Source organism: Pipistrellus kuhlii, unplaced genomic scaffold, assembly GCF_014108245.1.
Source record: "Pipistrellus kuhlii isolate mPipKuh1 unplaced genomic scaffold, mPipKuh1.p scaffold_m20_p_9, whole genome shotgun sequence".
Lineage (NCBI taxonomy): Eukaryota > Metazoa > Chordata > Mammalia > Chiroptera > Vespertilionidae > Pipistrellus > Pipistrellus kuhlii.
In genome coordinates this window covers 14,098,503-14,118,085 of record NW_023425595.1, presented here as the reverse complement: position 1 = coordinate 14,118,085, position 19,583 = coordinate 14,098,503, and the positions used below count along the sequence as shown (strand labels likewise).

The 19,583-nt window shown below is 42.9% G+C and overlaps 1 protein-coding gene across 1 annotated transcript in view; it reads right to left on the bottom strand.

The window, feature by feature from the left end:
• Positions 1-14,608: 14,608 nt before the first annotated feature.
• The window catches only part of DCDC1 (doublecortin domain containing 1), a 274,158-nt gene continuing 269,183 nt past the window's right edge, over positions 14,609-19,583 (bottom strand). Inside the window, exon 39 of the mRNA XM_045577759.1 lies at positions 14,609-14,882. Coding sequence (XP_045433715.1) covers positions 14,820-14,882 — 63 coding nt within the window. The 3' untranslated portion in view covers positions 14,609-14,819. The remainder of the gene's footprint in view (positions 14,883-19,583) is intronic.

Here is a 19,583-nt window from a genome sequence, read left to right as displayed (position 1 = left end):
AAGCCCATCCACGCAGGCTTGAGCCAAGGACACCAAAGGAACAAATTCCTAAGGCAACACAAAACCTTCGCTCAGTTTTCTGAAAGTCACTTTACCATTGTCCCTTTGGTGGTTGTTAAAACCCGGTGCAGCTGCCAGTCGGATGAGAGACTTTGGATGATACTGGTGATTCAAGTCTTAGGGGTGGGAATTACAGATCAGCGGGACAGCTGGATGGACACCCTGGACACCCTTGAGAAGACCAAGGTGATAGCCACCACCTCCAGATGGGCATCTACAGAAGCTTGAAATGCTGAGCCAATTTAAAAATGGGGGATGTGAATCCAGAGGTTGTTTTTGAAAAAGTTCCTTTCTTGTCTCTGCTGCATGGAAAACGGAACAGCAGTGGATGCCCTTCCTGCACTCCTGGAGGCACGTGCCTGACTTCTGTCCTGGAGGCGGCTGGAATCCATCCTTTATGGTGCAGTTCAGCCCTTGAAGCCATTGTCTGCTGGGAGATTGCCTGGATACTGAACCTGTGCGAGTGATACTTTTCAATTACTGGACACACACTCTGACATGCTATGTGGCCCTCACCAATTTGCTGAACAATCTGTCTTGATAGTACCCACAAAGCAGACTTCTTCGTCGTGTGGACAAAGTAATTTCTCTCTTCTGTTGCCTGGGAATTCTTTTGTAGACTCAACCCAGTAACCGGACTATGTAGATCAGCATGTGGGAGAGGGAAGCCCGAGCAGCATCCACTGAGAGAGGTGGGAATGAAATGCAGACACGTGGACAGGGCCCCCATAATGAGCCTTGGCTACCAGAAACTTGGCTCAATACATGGAAGGATGTGTGCAGCTCAGGGGAACCCTGAGACGGCATCAGTATGAGTGACTCTGCTGGGTGGCCTAGCATCCCTACTTTCCCCTTACAGTGGAGGGTTAATTTGTGTTGGAAAAGAATCACTTTGCCAGTGCTATCCTATTGCCAAGCATTATACCCAACTCTTTAGATATATGGTCTCACTTGATCTCCACAATAATCATATGAAGTTTACGTAAATGTCTTTATTTTGTAGATGAGACGATTGACACTCAGGTGTAAGGAACTTTGGGAGAGGATGGAATTCAAACACAGTCCTGGATGAGCTAAATCCCATGCTTTCAATCACATTGCTATCAATCTAGATAAATTGAGGTGGATTTTGCATAAAATACAAAATCTCACTCCTCTCCATGGAAGCTCAGAGTGGTTCTTCAACAGCTGAGCCTGCCACAAGTCCTCAGAAAATTAAGGCAGGGGATTTGATCACTTTTTATAGTTCTCTGGATACATAATGGTATATAGTTTTCTTAGTCAATTTCTATAAACCTATATTGCTTCAAGACAAAGTTATTTGTCCTTGTTCTGACCCATCCCATGTCTCATCATCACCAAAGAATTCCAGTCTAGTCATTTCCCAGATATAGTCACTTCTCTTCCCAGAGACCTCCATTGCCCGTGGTTGTCCCCAAGGCCATGGCCACTCCTAGTTATCCTAAGGTGACCTTTCCAGGCTGACTTCTCCTTGCTCCAGGCACCAGCTGTGAGTTTTCAGCTGTGCTCTGTGGATCTCTAAAGCAGCCAGGATTTTAGACCAGAGCAGTGCTGCTTTCAACATTTTGTGGGTTTGCATAGACCACATGTGTCAAACACAAGGCCCGCGGGCCAAATCTGTCCCGCCAGGCCTTGCAATGTGGCCCGCACCGCGCTGTCATCACTGCACTCCGCTGCGTTTCCATCACAATGACAGTTTATGACTGTTCAGTAAACCATTCGGCCCGCGATTTAGGCTGGATTTTAGATTTTGGTCCCTTCTCTGATTGAGTTCGACACCCCTAGCATAGACTCTCACCTCGAGAAGGATTCTGTGGTTTCATAAAGTTTGAAAAGTACTTCTCTCACTCAACCACACCCCAATGCATTTGCCAATCTCCCTACTCTATATTTCTGCTCAAGCTCTTTCTTCTTTTGAAGACAGATCCCTCTTTCCCAGCCTTCAGAAAAAAACCAACCCTACCGACAGCTCGATTGAGGACATCTAGCATCTAGGACCTCAAGACAGTGAACGTCTGTTGTTTAAACCATGCAGCCCTACCAAACCAATACAGAAGCCAAGTGTTTGAGGGACCAGAACACCTCCTTGTGCCAGCCTTTCCTGCTTTCAGTGGTGAGACAGTAGCACTGCTTTTATTTTCTTCCTTTTAAGGGTCTTATCCAGAGGTATTTCCATCTTCAACGGAAGAGCCTGTTGAGGACCTGGCATGGTGCTAATGCTGGAATACAGCCTGAGATTGGTCATGCCTTTGGTTTTGCCTCCCTCCAGGTTTCCAATTCCATAAGCATCAGAACGGTGGCTTTCAAATGTTTTATTTATTTTTTTTTTTTACTTTTGCATCTTCACCAGTATCTCTCTATCTAGCTGGGTGAGTGCTGAAATAGCAGCCCTGACACTCTACTTCCTCAGAATTCTGTGTGATGGCCATCCCTTCTGACCCTCATTACGTATAACTCTTTTTAGCTATGTGCGTGCATGTGTTTCATCTTTCCCTCCAGACTGCAAACTTGCCAAGAGGCAGAATCTATGGGTAAATAACACCTAAGACTCAGTAATAAATGGCTATTGAGTGGACAGATAAATGGAGATGGAGGTGGGGGTGTTGGAGTTGGGGAGGGGGTGGAGCCATGCCTAGACACCTAATCTAGGAAACAATAGAGAAGAAAACCTAGTCCAAGAAGGAAAAGGAAGGTGGATCATGATTCTTTGGCTCCTGATTTAAATACATAAAGCTGAGATACACCTGGGGCTCATTTATTATTATTTACAGCCACAATGTCAGAATCTAATGGACAGAGCCTAAAGATGTATGAGGGAACCTATGGAATATTCATTTTGGCTGTCACCTAAGAAAAGCCACTCAGATAAATAATAATCATAACCCTATACATATAAAAAAGCCCAGTGACTGAAATGGCAGAATGACCAGAACAACCATGGCCCCTTACCCCAGCCAGCTGACCTCTAATGAGTAGTTAGGGGCAATCAGGCATGCAGGTGAGCAGTTAGGGGTGATCATGGAGGCAGGGGCAAACAGGCAGGCAGGCAGGCAGAGTGCTTAGGGGCTATCAAGCAGCAGAGGTGGTTAGAGGTGATCAGGCAGAGGTGGTTAGGGGTGATCAGACAGTCATGGGAGCAGGTAGGGATCAGTGGTCCCAAATTTCGAGAGGAATGTCTCATTGCTGGCTTTGGCCCAATCTGGATCCCTGCAGGATTGGACCTAAACCAGCAGTCAGACATCCTCTGCGAGGTCCCGGATTTTGAGAGAGTGCAGGCCAGGCTTAGGGACTCATCCATCCCCTATGCATGAATTTCATGCACTAGGCCTCTAGTAATAATAATAATAGCTAATGTTTATTGATTTCTTGTTGCAGGGCCAGCCACTATCTAAGAGTTCAAACACATCATTTCATTTAATCCCCCCAACAACCCCATATGATAGATGATTTTAAAATATAGCTTCATGAGATGTTAAATAAAATACTCAAGGTCTCCAGACAGGAAGTGGTGGAGCTGGGATTACAACCCAGTTGGTACAATGCCAGAGCCTAAGCTCATGACCTCTGCTACAAAGACTCATTTACAAAATCTCCTTGCCAGAAGCAGCCAATAGCTCCAGTCCTGTTTGCAAGAATGTCTTTTGTGACAAAAATTATTTTGTTATACAATGTGTAATGTTTCCTATATATCTATCTATATCCAATTAAAGTAAGATGAGAAGCTATTTTGAAGGGGACACCTTGGTGAGGGTAGAATACCAACCGTTGCATGAGAAGTTTGGTTGTTCATATCTGCTGGTGGTCAATAAATGTTCACTTAATCTAATGCACTCAATTATGCTTGAACAGCCAAAGTTATTTCTGGAGAGCAGTCCTTGGGTGCTATTTGCTCTAGTGGTGATTTAAAGTAAAAGGCCAGAATCATCGTCATAATTGAGATTGGAATCTGTGGCAACGCAAGGGAGGAGGAGGAACTTTGAATGGTGTGTTTTGGAGTGACCCTTGCACATTCTCTTTTTCCCTTGAAATGTACTTTTTTATTTAGCAGATATTTTTGAGTAATAGGCACTCTTCTGACCCCCTTGTGGATATGGTGGTGAAAAACTAGTCGGGATCTCTGTCCACACTGAGTCTAGAGGTAGAGATACATATTTAACAACAAGTAGCTGTAGTCCTGTGCATTGGGGATGTGATGCTGGCAGAAATATAGGGTGCTATAGGAGTATGTGGGAGGGGCAACCTACCCAGGCCGAGGATGTCAAATATGACTTTATAAATTCTAGGATCTTTGGGTAAAATTTTTGAAGAACTAATTATTTTAGGTGAAAATGATATATTATTTCATAAAGCATATAGCTATTAAGTTAAAGATACTTTTATTAAGTTTAAAAGATGGCAAAGATCTTTAAAATGTCCTCCTGGAAAATGGCTAGTTATTCAAATAGCACCAAGGCCACCACTAGGAAGTTCACATTTTTATGAAGGCCACTGCCTGATAAGGGACTGTGCTGGGAACATTCTCTTCTTCACCCAAAGGGGTGTTTCCAGAGCTCAGAAATGCTGAGGGCTGGAGAGAGCCTCATGTGTTTATAAATCAGGCCTAAATGTCACCAGGTAGTCTGTTCATTGTTTGTATATTTTTAATCACACCTCACAGTTATGGGAGTTACCTGATAGGAATGCCTCTATACCAACTTTTCCATCCTTGCTTGCAATTTCAGAATGGTAATCCATCAGAAAAAAGGAATTAGAACATTTCTTATCTAATGCAGAAGCATAGCCATTTCACCACTGAATCTTCCAGGTCCCAAATGTTAAGAGTTTCAATAATATTACAACCAGAGAGTTCAATGCAGTAAACAGTGTGTTCTTCTCCAAATATCCAACTTTCTGTGTGTTGAGATGCCACCTAGTGGGCTAAATGGTATACAAAAAAAAATAATAATAATAAAATAAAGTAAAAATAGTCCAGCATTTTCTACCTAAAAGTTTGAGGTCTGAATGGCAAACTGATTTAGTGAAATATCTAGATTTGAAAAAATTGACTAACTAACTAACCAACTAACTAACCAACTAACTATAGGTCCAGCTTGAAAGGGGAGACTATCAGAAAATATCCACAGCAAAGTGATTGGTTTTGAGTTATCGTGGGCAATAGTTGGAGAAGATAGAAGTAGCCTGCTTTATTTAAGGTAGGTAAGGCTTGGAGAAAATAGAAAAGCTGGACTTCAGAATTCAAAGTAGATAATTGAAGACACATTACCTTTCACAACCTCTTATGGAATTCAGCAGTTTAATGCAGCTCAATGTTCACTTGGTGAAGTTTGACGTTCCAAGGAAGTTTATTGATTATCTACTATGCACTTGTTGAGTACTAAGCTGGGACTGAGATAGAATGATGAGCAAAACTGAAGAGGAACCTGAGGACACAGAGAGATAGTATGTTAGAACATTCTGGATTTTACCATTTACCCTTTACATTTAGCATTAATTTGACAGTCACTACTTTAGCCATGTTTTCTCTGGCACAATCCTAATAGAATTGATTGTTCTGTTACTAAAGGCCAAAGAGAATTCTGCTAAGATGATTTGAGCTCATTGAGCTTCCAGATTTTTAGGACTCTTAGGAAACTTATTGCATCTATAGCAATAAATCTGTTGAGGCAGTTTTATCTTTACTTTGATTAGAGATCAATAAAGTTTACCATCTTGCTGGCATGAGGCATTGGGAAAGCTCTCTGTGTTCACCTGGGGATGGCTGAGTGTTGCTCACCTTTCATGGAGTGTGTGAATCATTTCCATAGGTCCCAGACTTCCAGTAGAATGTATGTGGCAATTCAAGCTTTAGTTTTATCGTGTGTGTGTGTGTATGTATGTGTACGCATGCATGTATGTGTATGTGCATGTAGACTGGTCTGTCTTCACAGAGCATTATCACCTTCTCAGCAATCTACCTGGAAAGGAGGAGAGTTTGGAGATGGAGCCTGGGCAGTACTTTCTCTTGCACATTCACTCAAGATAAACTGGCGATCATCTTGAAGTCTTCTCCTGCTCTCAGAACCTGGGAGTATGACCTGAGCAACATAACCATTGCATCCAAGAGATTCATGGCTTAAAACAAGTGAAATTTCTGTGGAATGCATTATACAATGTTGTATCAGTACATTTCTGAGTGTTGGCTACCAGCATACATTTTCCTTGTTTATACCATTCCAGTTTCCTCTCATGTCAGTGACTGAAGAGCGTAATTTTAGGGACTGGCTGATCCTCTACAGATTCTTCTTCTCCTTGCCTCCACCATATGGCCAGGGATTAGGCATGGGATCTGAGTTTGGCCAAATAGACATGATATTCTCTCCTGAGACTTGGAATTTTGCACTAGTGACCTGGGTCTAAAGGGAATAATAGAACAGCATTCCTGCTCGGCTGCCTTGGGGACCAGAGGATTGCTGCATCTCCGGCTCTGCTTCCTGCCTTCTGCTTCTTGAGCTTCCTATTTCCACGGGTCTTCCTCTGGCATCCCTTCCATTCTGTGAGCCTTATGTCAGCCTTCCAGCAACCTCCTGGTGGCTTATGTTGGCAAGAGTAAGTTTCTGTTGTGTGCAACGAAGAACTCTAACTGAAATACCAATATTAAAGCTGAAAATATCAGGACCGCATTAATAATACAAGGGCTTGTGCATCAACATCTCATTTGCTAGAATGTAATTTTCCATGCTGGGATTATGTGTCACCTGCTGGTCTGACTTCCATCCCTAGAATAACAATGATTACTATGTTAGCTTTATAGTTATTGAGCATTAATTATTAAGCTATTTGGTTTATATACATCACCTCATTTAATTCTTAAAACAATGTTTCTAAAATACCGTGTTTCCTCTGAAAATAAGACCTACTTACAGGTTTCCTTCTGAGTGAAATATAAGGCATCCCCCCAAAAAATAAGGCCCCCCTAGGCTCTGTCTCAGAATGCTATTGCTAAACATGAGAGATTTGGTCCACTGATTCTGAAAGAAATGGAGTCACAAGTAATTCACCAGGAAATTCAGGAATTGGATTGTTATGATGATGTTCCAGAAGATGATGACATGATTGTCATTGAATAAATGAGTAAATTCTTGATACTGTAGGATTCACAGTTTGTCTGGTTTGTGTTGACAACTACCGTACTACCGTACCGTATATAGGTAATAAATTTCCTTTATTTTCATTTAACATAAATGTGTACCGTATTCTTCTTCATGGAAAAATAAGACATCCCCTGAAAATAAAACCTAGCGCATCTTTGGGAGCAAAAATTAATATAAGACACTGTCTTATTTTCAGGGAAACAGGATAAATACTAACGTCATACTCATTTTAAAGATAAGGAAACTGTCTTAGAATAACCCACTCAAGTTCAAGTTGGGAAGTAGCAGAGTCAATACTTAAACCTCCGTCCGGGTCACTTCAAGATCTGTGTTCATGATTCCTCTACTAATCTGCCTCTTATTTGGCCTTTCATATATGCACATAGCGAACACTGGTCAAAGTTTCTTCCAGTAATGAAACCACAACAATAAATCAACTAATAGAAAAAACTTTAAAAAATATATTTTATTGATTTTTTACAAATAGGAAGGGAGAGGGAGAGAGAGATAAAACATCGATTAGCTGCCTCCTGCACATCCCCTATTGGAGATGTGCCTGCAACCAAGGTACATTCCCTTGACTGGAATCGAACCTGGGACCCTACATTCCACAGTACATTCCACAGGCTGATGCTCTATCCACTGAGCCAAATCGGTTAAGCTAGAAAAAAAATTTTGATGTGTTAATGAATTATCAACTAGCTTTAGGGAAAGACTAGGACTCAGCTTGTGTACTGAGTCGCCGAGCCTGAGCTTTGGATGTTGTGTGTTACCATCAGGAGTCCACGTTCCCCCTGTTCTTGGTGCATGGGTTGGTATGGGAGGGAGGCCCTGATGGCTCAGCTGGGGCTTTCCTGCCTGCTAAATATGTTAAATATCTATTGGACCGAGCGCTCTCCCAGCTCCCAGCACGTTCATTAGTTACCTGAACATACCTACCTCATCTGTCATCAACACTCAAATGGCCTGAGGGATTTCTCATTTCCACTCCATTTCCAAACCCTTTCTAGCATGTACCTCCCACATCTGGAATCAATCCTGACCAGGAGCGAAATGCTGAGCGGCTGGCTCCTCCCAGAGCATCCTTTCTCCTGAGGAGTGACTAGAATATGTCACATATGAATTAGCCATTCTCTTCTGGCTGTCACAGGCAGAAGCGGCCTTCCTAAGTTCTAATTCACTCCAATACCCTTCTATCTTTCCTGGGTTAAGCAAAATATTTAGTTTAACATTTTGAGCCACGAGAGCCTCAAACATGCACATGTTTTTAAACTAGATTTATTTGAGTTGTAAATTGTGAGAATCGTTTAGAAACACCTCAGCTCATTATCCTTTCATCTGTCTCTGTAGAAAAGATGTTTGATCGAGTCTCAGAAAACATCTCTGACTTTCAAGTCTCCTGCCATGGCCCACGCTATGATTTCCGTATGTCTGGTACCCACTCAGGAGAGAAGAGAGTATCAGTTTGCCAATTATAATGAAGTCAATTACAAGATTTTAATTTTAATTTTTTCCTTTTCTAAGTGGTTTGGAGGCCAAATTTATAGACTTCTAGAATTGCTTTCAGGGGATAATTTTCAGATCCCAGTGAAAGAAAGATAGTTCAGGGCTCCCTTCTCCTCCTCTTCCTCCTCCTCCTCCTTCTCCTCCTCCTCCTCCTTCTCCTTCTTCATGAGAGGATTGGATAGGAAATAGGAAAAGATGACCTCAGGATACAAAACTCCAGACGTTTTTCTTTGGGAATATCTTCATAAAAACAAATGGCGATGAAAGCTCCCTTCTGACAGCCCCCAGGAAAATATTCGTCTGCATATGGAAACCGTCCATCTAGTGATTAACCTGCATTAGTTGAGTAATACAGCGCTTCCTGTCCTGAATTTCAATCACCAACAGCTTTTTTTTTTTTTTTTTTTTTCCTTTTAGCTCCAGAGGAAACAATAAGAAAACTCCAAGATGTCCAATATATCTCCAGATATAGCCCTCGGCGCCTGCGGGGAGGTTGATCCTTGCTGATAAAGTGAAATATCACTACGGAAAATAGTTACGAAACAAGAGAGAAACATAACGAGAGGCCATCAGGGAGGCAGGAAGGCAGCTTCCCACAAAAAGAGCTGGGTTTAAGGTTTTGTTCAGCTTCCTATAAGTTCAGTAACTAAACAAGGAAGAGTGTGTTCAATAGACTCAGTTGTATACATTGTGAAGTGTCTGCTCTTTGCCAGTCGTGGAGCTGAGTGCCTTCTCGACCACTGTGGTGCCCGCTGTGCCACCCCAAGTGTGGCCTGTGCACAGTGGGGGCTGCACGTGAACGGCCAGACCCCACACTGTCCTCTTCCTCCGACTGGGCCATGCAGTGGTGAAACCCCTGAGAAAGCAAATCCAACCTCCAGATCGAGGGAACACAAACAAGGTGAACAGTGAGCTCTTTGAAAAGAAAACTGCTTCCCTGTGGCAGAAAATACGGGGAAGGGGCCCATGCAGGGAGCCCAGCGAGCGGGGAAGGTGGGCCCTGGGGAGCGTGATATTACACAGGAACATAATGGGGCTGACTGCATTCTTGTCTAATTACTGAAGCTATTAAAATCTCTATAATTTAGATTCAGGGGAAAAAAAAAAAAGAAAAAAAAAGGCTCCTAGGCACACACATGCTCCCGATTGGATTTTATGAATCCGCTCCTTTTGATTCTAGAAGGACACCACCCTGCTGTGTGCATGTGGCTGCTGAACCTCAGTGACCTTCTCCCCCGGCCCTGCCCCTGCCCCCGACCAGTGTGCTCTGTTACTGTAATAAGCCGTTCGGTTAGATAAGGCGGCGGGTGATGGGATCATCTGTGCTGAAGCCGAATTATAATGCCTCGGTCAACGGATTTAATCTAAACCAAATGCTTTGGGATTCTGAAAGCTCCGGGAACACAGAGAATATAAGTTTTATATTTTCCCAAGTTCAAACAGAGAGCAGATAGAGAGATTCCAGAAGCTCAGAGAGTGGCAGCAAGAAAAAAAAATGTTGTTTCTTCCAAGTTCAATCAAAGGAACAAGTAGGCTATTCTTTGCACTCATCTTTTCCTCCCTCCTTCCTCTTCTGTGCCCTTCCTTTTCTCTTCACACAAAGAAGGTTTATCTAAGGTCAAACAGAACTTGATCAAACAAGTACTTAGCCCATAGAAGGTGCTCAGTAAATAAACCCTCCTCTCATGAACAAATAGACAACATGAGGGCAGGGGTTTAGTGCCCACGCTTTCAACTCCAGGCTTCACCCTGGCCCTTCTTAGTTGAGAGACTGCAGGCAGGTTATTTAACATCAGTGCCTCAGTTTCCAGATCTGCAAAATGGAGCTAATAACAAGTGTGAGGACTAAACAGGCTTGTGAATGAAAAAACTAACAAGGTGCCGGATATATAGCAGGCAACTTCCTAGCTTAGCATTCCTTGCTTCTAGCACCTGTGCTCTTACCTCTTCTGATGACCCTGGAGGTAACCGTGGAGGTGGCAGGAGTGATGGTTAGTTAAAATGACATTCTCCTGGGGCCATAAGAGAAGAAAATAAAAATTCAATAACGTTTCTGGCCATCTCAAAGTTTGTTGTTCTTGGCCTTTGTCAGAATCCAGTGTATCTAAAACTTGAGAGTCTTCTGATGAATCATCTGTTATCAGTCGATATTCAAGACCCAGAGAGGACAGGTGAATTTCCCAATGACTCACACAAGTTATTAGCTCCATTTTGCAGATCTGGAAACTGAGGCACTGATGTTACCTGCTTGCAGCTTGTTGAGTATAGCAGAGATAATTCCTGACTTACTAACTCTGAGTCTTCTGCTCTCTTCCCCAAGCTCCATAAAAGAGAGCTTCCAAAGTAGCTCTTATTATCTTATACACATGTTATTTTTTATATCACCACTCACTCATTTATTCACTCAACAAATATTTTTCAACAACTATGTGCATTTGAATGTCAATATGTCTGAATAGACAAATCGATATTCCTTTATCCAGTGTTCTTTCCTTTGTAGCATTTGTCTCTAGTTGCTTCCCTACCTATTTATCCATTTCCCCTTTTTATTGATTATGTGCTTTGATGAGGCCAGTTAGTTCTGTGAGAATGAAGACCCTGTCTCCCTCAGCATTATAGCCCTAGCTCCCAGAGCAGTGCCAGCATATCACAGGAATCCTAATATATAAAAAACCCTGGGTTGTAATGACCAGTAATGACTGGAGGCTGACAAACTGGAAGTCAATGCTGGCCCTGCACCCAAGCAAGTGGGTAGGGGCAATCAAGCAGGCAGGCAGAGTGGTTAGGGCTGATCAGGTAGGCAGACCAGCAGTTAGGGGTGATCAGTAGGCAGGCAAGTGGTTAGGGGAGATCACTAGGCAGATGGCCTCTCTCAGGGCTGGCCCCACGCCCCCAGCAAAGAAAGAGGGTGGCCCAAGCCAGCCAAGCCATTGCATCCCAGCCTGTCACCTGCAGAGGGAGGCCACTGGTGGCAGGGGAGAGGGGGCAGTGTTGCACAAATGGCAAGCAGTGGCAGTGGCAGGGGTGGGGCCAGCTGCCTGCAGCCCAGGGAAAGAAAGCCCCAATAGGCTCTGATCTCAGTCCAGGCCTAGGGACCCTACCTGAGGGGTCCCAGATTGTGAGAGGGTGCAGGCCAGGCTCAGGGACGCCACCGAGTACACGAATTATCGTGCACTGGGCCTCTAGTTCCGTAATGTGGTATATGGACCAATGATGCCAATTTCCTCTGGGCTTGGGGTACTCCTTTCTTCTCAAGTACTTGAGTAAACCACATTCCTAAAAAATATATATTATCTAACCTTCGAAGGAGTGTCTACTAATGTTCAACTGCAGCATTTGCCTCTCCTGCCCCTGTTGATCAGAAGTTCCCTTCTCCTCACTTACATGTGTGTCATAACTCCTCCCCTACTGTCCACAAGGCAGCTCTGAGATGTCATAGACTGTACCAGTACGCATGAATGAAAGAAAGCTCAACATTTTGATGCATTAATGCCTGGGGTATGATGGTTCCTCTGATTTTAATATAGCATTAAAATTCTGTAACATTTCAACCTTATTTTGAAATCAAAGTCTATGATCTCTTTCCGCTTCCTGTAATAATACAATGGTACGTACTTCTTTTATATACATTGTGTGCCTAATTTTGGAGACTATTCAATTATTGTTATTCTCTTTTCACAGATGAGGAAATAGATGTCCCATAGGTAGTCAGAAACCCAGCCAGGGCTGAAACTCAGCTCATTTGATATTTTACAAACATTTAATGAGCACCTACTGTGTCCCAGGCACCGTGCTGGGCTCTGGGAACAAAGCAGAGAACAGACTGAACAGCCTGGGTGGGTGTCTGTGGCTCCCAGCTGAGTGTCCTTCCTCATATTAGGACTCTAGCCAAGGACAGTGACATTAAATTGTAATCCAATATATTTTTCATATAAAAATTTAACAGTTTGAAGGAGGTTTCAAAAACAGTACCTTAAAGGAAGTTAAAAAAGCATTTTAACATCACTTCTGACTGGCAGTACAGTAAGCTTTGACTAAATTAGCTGAAGTACAGTAGTAACATGACTTGCAATAAAATGATCAGCAAGTTACTGGAACGTGTGGAAACATCGCCGCCACAGATAAAAGGCAAGTGCACTAAATAGAACAGTGGAGACAGCAGGGGCTTCCGAGCCCACAGGTTTTCTAGGGCCAGTGGCACTGACTCTCGGGCAGGCAACGGCCGCTCCTCTGCTGAGCTGGCGGCTGCCGTTTCCGATCATTCTCCTGACAGGCAGCAGGGAAACAACACGGATTCCCTTCTGCATGTAAGAGTAGCAAGTCAAACAGCTTTGTGATGGTAAGAAATGTCAACTTCATTAGCTTTTTTCTCCCAGGTAATAAGTGCTTTCTCCAAGGAATGCCCAAAGTTAACAACACTGTGTGAAGAAGCTTATATTATATTTCCTTCTTTTTTTCTCACTGAAGACTCATAGATGCAAAAATCACACTCAAAGGTGATAAGAAATCATCATGGTTTATTGTTTTTTAATGTTACAACATAACATAGTACCACAGTGAAAGTTAGAATCTGTTTCATCGAACATTATTTTGAACTCTTCCATTGAAAAGTACAGTTCATATGTCCCCTGAACCTTTAAGGTTATAGAACTCAGAAATATCTTCTCTTATATCAGGAGTTCTTTTTTTTTATAACTTAAAATTTTTATTTTTATTTTTAATGACTTCAGAGAAGGGAGAGAGGGAGAGAGATAGAAACATCAGTGATGAGAGAGAATTATTGATTGGCTTCCTCTTGCATACCTCCTCCCCTTACTGGGAAGTGGTGGTGGGGGGGCGGGGGGGGAGAGAAATAGCAAGCCCACAACCTAGGCATGTGCCCTTGACCAGAATAAAATCTGGGATCCTTCAGTGTGCAGGCCAACACTCTATCCACTGAGCCAAACCAGCTAGGGTACCAGGAGTTCTTTAGTTGGAGTTTGCAGATGTTTTTCTGGTAGACCTGTGAGCATCATGCAATGTTATGAAAGAAATATTTTTTGTAGGTCCATTTTGTAAATTTATGGCCTTTCAAAAGATTCTCAAAGGCGTATATGAACCAGAATAGTTTGAGAACTCCTTAAAACAATCTATTGAGGTTTTGAATGTTGTCAATTCATTTACAAGGAATTTCACATAATTTTTTAGTGTTGCTTTCAGTTTGCCATTTGAAACCAAAATGTACAGTCATCAAATATATGTTTCAAGAATATTGGAGGCCTGGTTGACACCATAACATTTATTTCATTTGCACAATTTGGAGAAGTGTTTCCAACCTCTGAAAAGCAGAAAGGAATATCCAACTAGTATAACTCCATTTCATTGGACTCTGAGGGTTTCAGTTCCTGCACAACTGACTGAAATGAAATTCTATCAAGTAGATCCTCTGTGCCTGTTGCACAGTTGTAATACAGTCTGAGGTCCACAAGAGTGAAAGATGGATGAGCCTCATCTCCCCATCATGTTGCTCTGGCAGGAGGGCTCCTGGGCATTATCCCTGGGCCCTAGTGGGCACAGCCCTGTCCCTGGATGTACTTACCTTCTGGTTGGGAAGACAAGATATGCTCAATATACATATAATTTCCCCCTCCCCGATAGTAGGCCACACGATAGCCTGTAAAAACTAGAGACTATACACAGGATTTTTGGTGAACACTGTCCTTGATTATGATGTGTCTTATTAGAAATTTATAATTTATAGATGTTTTATCAGTATTGATAATTCTTCAAAATCTGCCCATGAAAAAGCCAGTCATTTACAATATTTTTTAAAATATGTTTTTATTGATTTTCAGAGAGAGGAAAGGAGAGGAAAAGAGAAATAGAAACATCAACGATGAGAAAGAGTCATTGATCAGCTGCTTCCTACACGCCCCTACTGGGAATTGAGCCTGCAACCCGGGCATGTGCCCTAACCAGAAATTGAACCGTGACCTCCTGGTTCATGGGTCAATGACTCTGGGCTAGTCATTTCAAAGGATACATTTTAGGACTAAATTTTTAAATAAATTACTCAGATTTCTTTTATAGAAGTGGATTTTCCTAAATTCAGTGTTCTGCAATCTAAACAATAGGCTTTTCTGTCATAGTCTTCTGTTTATAAATAGGCAAAGAAAGTTTTCTTTCCTGTAAGAGAGAGAGGGAGAGAAAGAAAATATTTTTACACACACTAATTTATATACATACCCACAAGGTTCGGTAGAAGTTGCTATTTTTAAAATATTTATCAGAATAGGTGGATTAAAACTTGATAAGGTTTGTAAAATTTATAGAGGCATCCCTTTCAAGGCCTGATGTGAGTTATGAAATCTAATTTTGTTTTCATGGCTCTGTGATAAAATTTTATCAATGTTATAAAAGGGGTCTTTACTAAGACTGACCGGAAATCAGAACGATCTGGCCAGGCAATAAAAACACATTCCTTAGCTGCAAAGTGTCTGACAAGCAAGGTTTACCTGAAATTGATCAATAAGTCTTCCTTTTACAGTTGAGTGCATTCACTTTGCCTCATAGGATAATAGTTTTCTTTTTAATGGTTTTTCCATTAATATCGGACTCCAGTGTCAGTAAGAAACATGAAAGACATAAAAGGGAGAGAGACATGCCTTCCAGAAAGAACGCTGTGATCTTTCAGGTAGAGCACTGGTGCTCACGTGAAGTGCATGTGCGGGTGAGGGTTGGGATTTTTGCTGCTGAGTGTTATGAATTGAAAAGTGCTTTCCCTCCCCTACCGTATTCACTGTCCCCCTCCCCCCCTCAGCCCCACTCCGATAGACTGTGATCTTATTTGGAAATAGGATCACTGCAAATGCAATTAGTTAAGATGAGGTCATCCTGGACTAGGGTGGGCCTTAATCCAATATGACTGGTGTCCTTATGAAAAAGGGAAAATTTGGACACAGACAGGCACATAGGAGAATGACATGTAAAGGTGAAGGCAGAGATCGGGTGATGATTCCACAAGCCAAGGGATGCCAAACATTGCTGGCAAACCACCTAACGCTAGGGCGGAGACATGGAACAGAGCCTTCCCTCACCCGCTTCAGAAGGAACCAGCCCTGCTGGCACCTTGATCTTGGACTTCTAGCCTCCAGAACTGTGAGACAATGAGTTTCTGCTGTTTAAGCCTCCAGGTTGTGGTACTTTGTTGCCAGAGCCTTAGCCATTAACGCATGGATTAATACAGCCATTGGGGTAAGAAATGAGACCCCTGATGGCTTGCTGGGTCCTGATGAGCTGGCCAGAGCCTCCCCCATGCCCTTGGCAGTGCTCCTCCTACCTCGGATTGAGCATCCAAGTGCAAATCACTTTGCCTAATTTAGCAGCAACTAGACTATACAACTATTCCTTGAAGACATCAGTGAACTCAGTTTTAGAATGACCAGGAACCATGCCTGAGATTTCTACTGCACTGAATAATGGAAAATAACAGGCTCTGAGGTTAGGCAGATCAGGGTTCAAATACCAGCCCTGCCACTTATTAGCTTGTGGCAATCTATTTCACTTCTCAGAAGCGCAGTTTCATCATTTGTGAAATGTGAAAGTGGGAGTAGAAAACAGATCTACTTCTGAGGGTGGTCCTGAGTATGGAATGAAGCAGACAACAACGTAGAAGGCCAACATGGGTTCTGGTGCGTGTAGACACTCAGCAGCGTTAGTGCCCTTCCCTTCCATGTTTCTGATTTGATCCTCATTCTGAAGGACTTGCCCAGAAGGGCAGGAGGCAAGACCCAATTTAGGCCTTTCGCACCAAGCCTGGAGATCTTTCCCTAGGAGGAATCACTCTAGGCCTGGGCCACCACTGAGCTGTGCTTTCCCTCTGTCACTCTGATAACATTTAAAGTGGGTTTCTGAGGGCCGAGATGATCCAGATGCAGGTTCTAGTGAACACCAGTAGAAAGGCCCTACCAGGCAGAGAAATAGGCTTTCCAAGGTCACCTGGGGGGGGGGGGGGGGGGTTGCTGTCCAGTTGAATCTCACTACTGAATCAGAATCAGACTTTTAAAGTTGGGTGGGATATTTCAGAGAAGAGGAAGCAGGAGCTCAGATGGGGCCCCAACCAATTAGCATCAAGTTAAATGATCTCATAAACCACAGTCTAATGTTCCTTCCATTCTATTATGGCCCCTATTGCTACAGTGTCTGATCAGGAATGGAAGAACCAGAATAGGTCCAAGGATAGGAAAAGTACTCTCAGAATAAACCTTTGTCATTGAAGAGAGATGTGGCTTCGGAATCAAGGTGCCTCCCAGCTCTGTGATGCTGAGAGCAAGACCAGTAAAGGTGGACTTCAAGATGTCGCTGCAACACTAATGCAGCGAATGGGTAGGCACATCAGTGCTCTTACACACCTACTCTCGGGGGTGGTGTGTTTTGCTCTTTAAGCAGCTTGTGGCAGTCTCCAAGGAGGTGGAGGGGGTGAGGAGCAGTGACTCGTGTTTGGAAATCTCCTAAATTGGCTGACTCCCATTTACATGCTGTTTCTGGCAACAGAGATCAGTCTGGGTCACCTCCATGTCACTGAGTAAATATGCTGAAAATTATTACTATTTCAGACAAATGTTTAACTGTTCTCAGATTATCTATGACACCCCAGGCCAGAGTCACAGCAATCTAACCTGGGAGTGAGTTTATTTTACTTGGTGATTTATGGAATGAGAATTCTGGGCGCTCTGTGGGACTAATTTAATATGAAACATTCAGATGTCTGTCTTATAATGCCATTCATCTTTCCTTAGCCTGCCTGCACCAGGGGGCATGTGGTTCAGAGAGCAGGCTCTCCCGTCTCAGCCACAAATCATCACACTTGTGAAAGGGGGTGACATGTCTTCCCTTCCAAGCTGGGCTGCCTGCAGCACAGAGGCAGCCAGCAGTTAAGGGTTCGTCTGGGCACTGATGAGAGAAGAATGTTTTCTATTCTATCAGGCCTTAGGAGTGTTTTAAAAGTTACAACTTAGTAAAGAAAGGATCATAGTCAACATTGCTTTAGTTTGCCATGTGATAAAGGAAGTTCAGTCAGTCTCTACTGCCCTGTCAACAAATGCAAGACTTGTTTTATAACAAAGTTGTGTAATGGTCTGCAGATTGATGTGATGATGCATGCCTTAGTTTGGGCTGCTATAATAAAGTACCATAGGCTTTCAAGCAGCAGAAATTTATTTCTCACAGGTCTGGAGCCTGGTTAGGTTGTGGAGAGAGTCCTCTTCTAGGTTGCAGACTGCTGACTTCTCCTTGTATCCTCACAAGGCAGAGAGCAGAGCAGAGGAAGAAAGCTCTCTTATAAGGACACTAATTCTACTCATGAGGGCTCCATCCTCATGACTTTATCTAATCCTACTTACTCTAAAAGACCCCACCTCCTAATGCCATTACATCGGGGCATATTGGGGCATATAATTTCAACACAAGAGGGTCAAAATATTCAGTCTGTCATAATACATGTGATGAGTTAAATGGAGTGAATATTATAAGCACACACCAACCTGTGTGTGCTTATAATAATTTAATATGAAAGGTCTAGTCCAATTTTTATATTAGTCCCCTTTGATGGCTTCCTACTGCACTTAAAAAAAGAAAATTTCAGCCCAGGCAGCATAGCTCAATGATTGAGCGTCGACCTATGAATCCCAGGGGTGAGGGGGTGGGATGGGGGGTGTCACAGTTTGATTCCTGGTCAGTGCACATGCCCAGGTTGCAGGCTTGATCTCAGTGTGGGTATGAAGGAGGCAATCGATTAGATTCTCTCTAATCATTGATTTTCTATTTCTGTTTCTCCCTCTCCTTTCCTCTCTGAAATTAATAAAAATATTTTTTAAAAGGTAAAATAAAAATCCAGACTCCTTAGTGTGACTGATGAAGCCCTCCAGAATCAGCTTGTGCCCACTCGTCCCTTGCTTCATGCCCGTTACACCAACTTTCAAGACTTCTGCACTGTCCACATAGCCACATCGTTATTGCATACACCTCGGCATGCCCAGCACCCAGAACAGTGAGTGCCTGGCTATATTTATATAAGGATTAGTTCCTTGAAAACTCATTTATGTCTTCTAAGGAAAGTATCTATTTCCCAACCTATATGGATTTCATTTGTGGGGCAAGAGACTACTTTGAAAATTAATTTTTTCTAAGCGTACTTGTTATGAAATGAAATAATGTCCTGTGGAACTTCAGTTTTCAAAGAGCCTGCTAGGACTTAGAGCAAGCACAGGGAGCTTTAGCCTCCCCCCAGCGAGAAGCTCCTACAGTTAAGAAAGGGTCACTTTGGCAAATAGGACCCCTCTTTGTCCCTGTTTCTTTCTTTAAAAAATATATATATATATATTTTATTGATTTTTTACAGAGAGGAAAGGTAGATGGACAGAGAGCTAGAAACATCGACCAGCTGCCTCCTGCACACTCCCTACTGGGGATGTGCCCGAAACCAATGTACATGCCCTTGACCGGAATCGAACCTGGGACCTTTTAGTCCGCAGGCTGACGCTCTATCCACTGAGCCAAAAACGGTTTCAGCTCCTTGTCCCTGTTTCAAAGCTTTTCCTCTTGGTGCAATAAGAATGCCTAAGAAAACTCAATGAAGCTGGCTACTTCTCCCACCCTCAAAATGACTCTGCTCCTTTATAAATGTATCCTAACCCTGACATTATTCTTATGACCTTTAAGATTTCATCAGCACTGAAGGCAACTTAATTAACATGGGAACCTCAGCACCTCAACTCATTTGATTTGCCTCCAAAGTCTGGGCCTGGTTATAATCTCTGGGTGGGTGGTCTGGACACAAGGACATTTCAAGGAAATGGTGATGAGTAAACGTGAGGACATTTACACTCA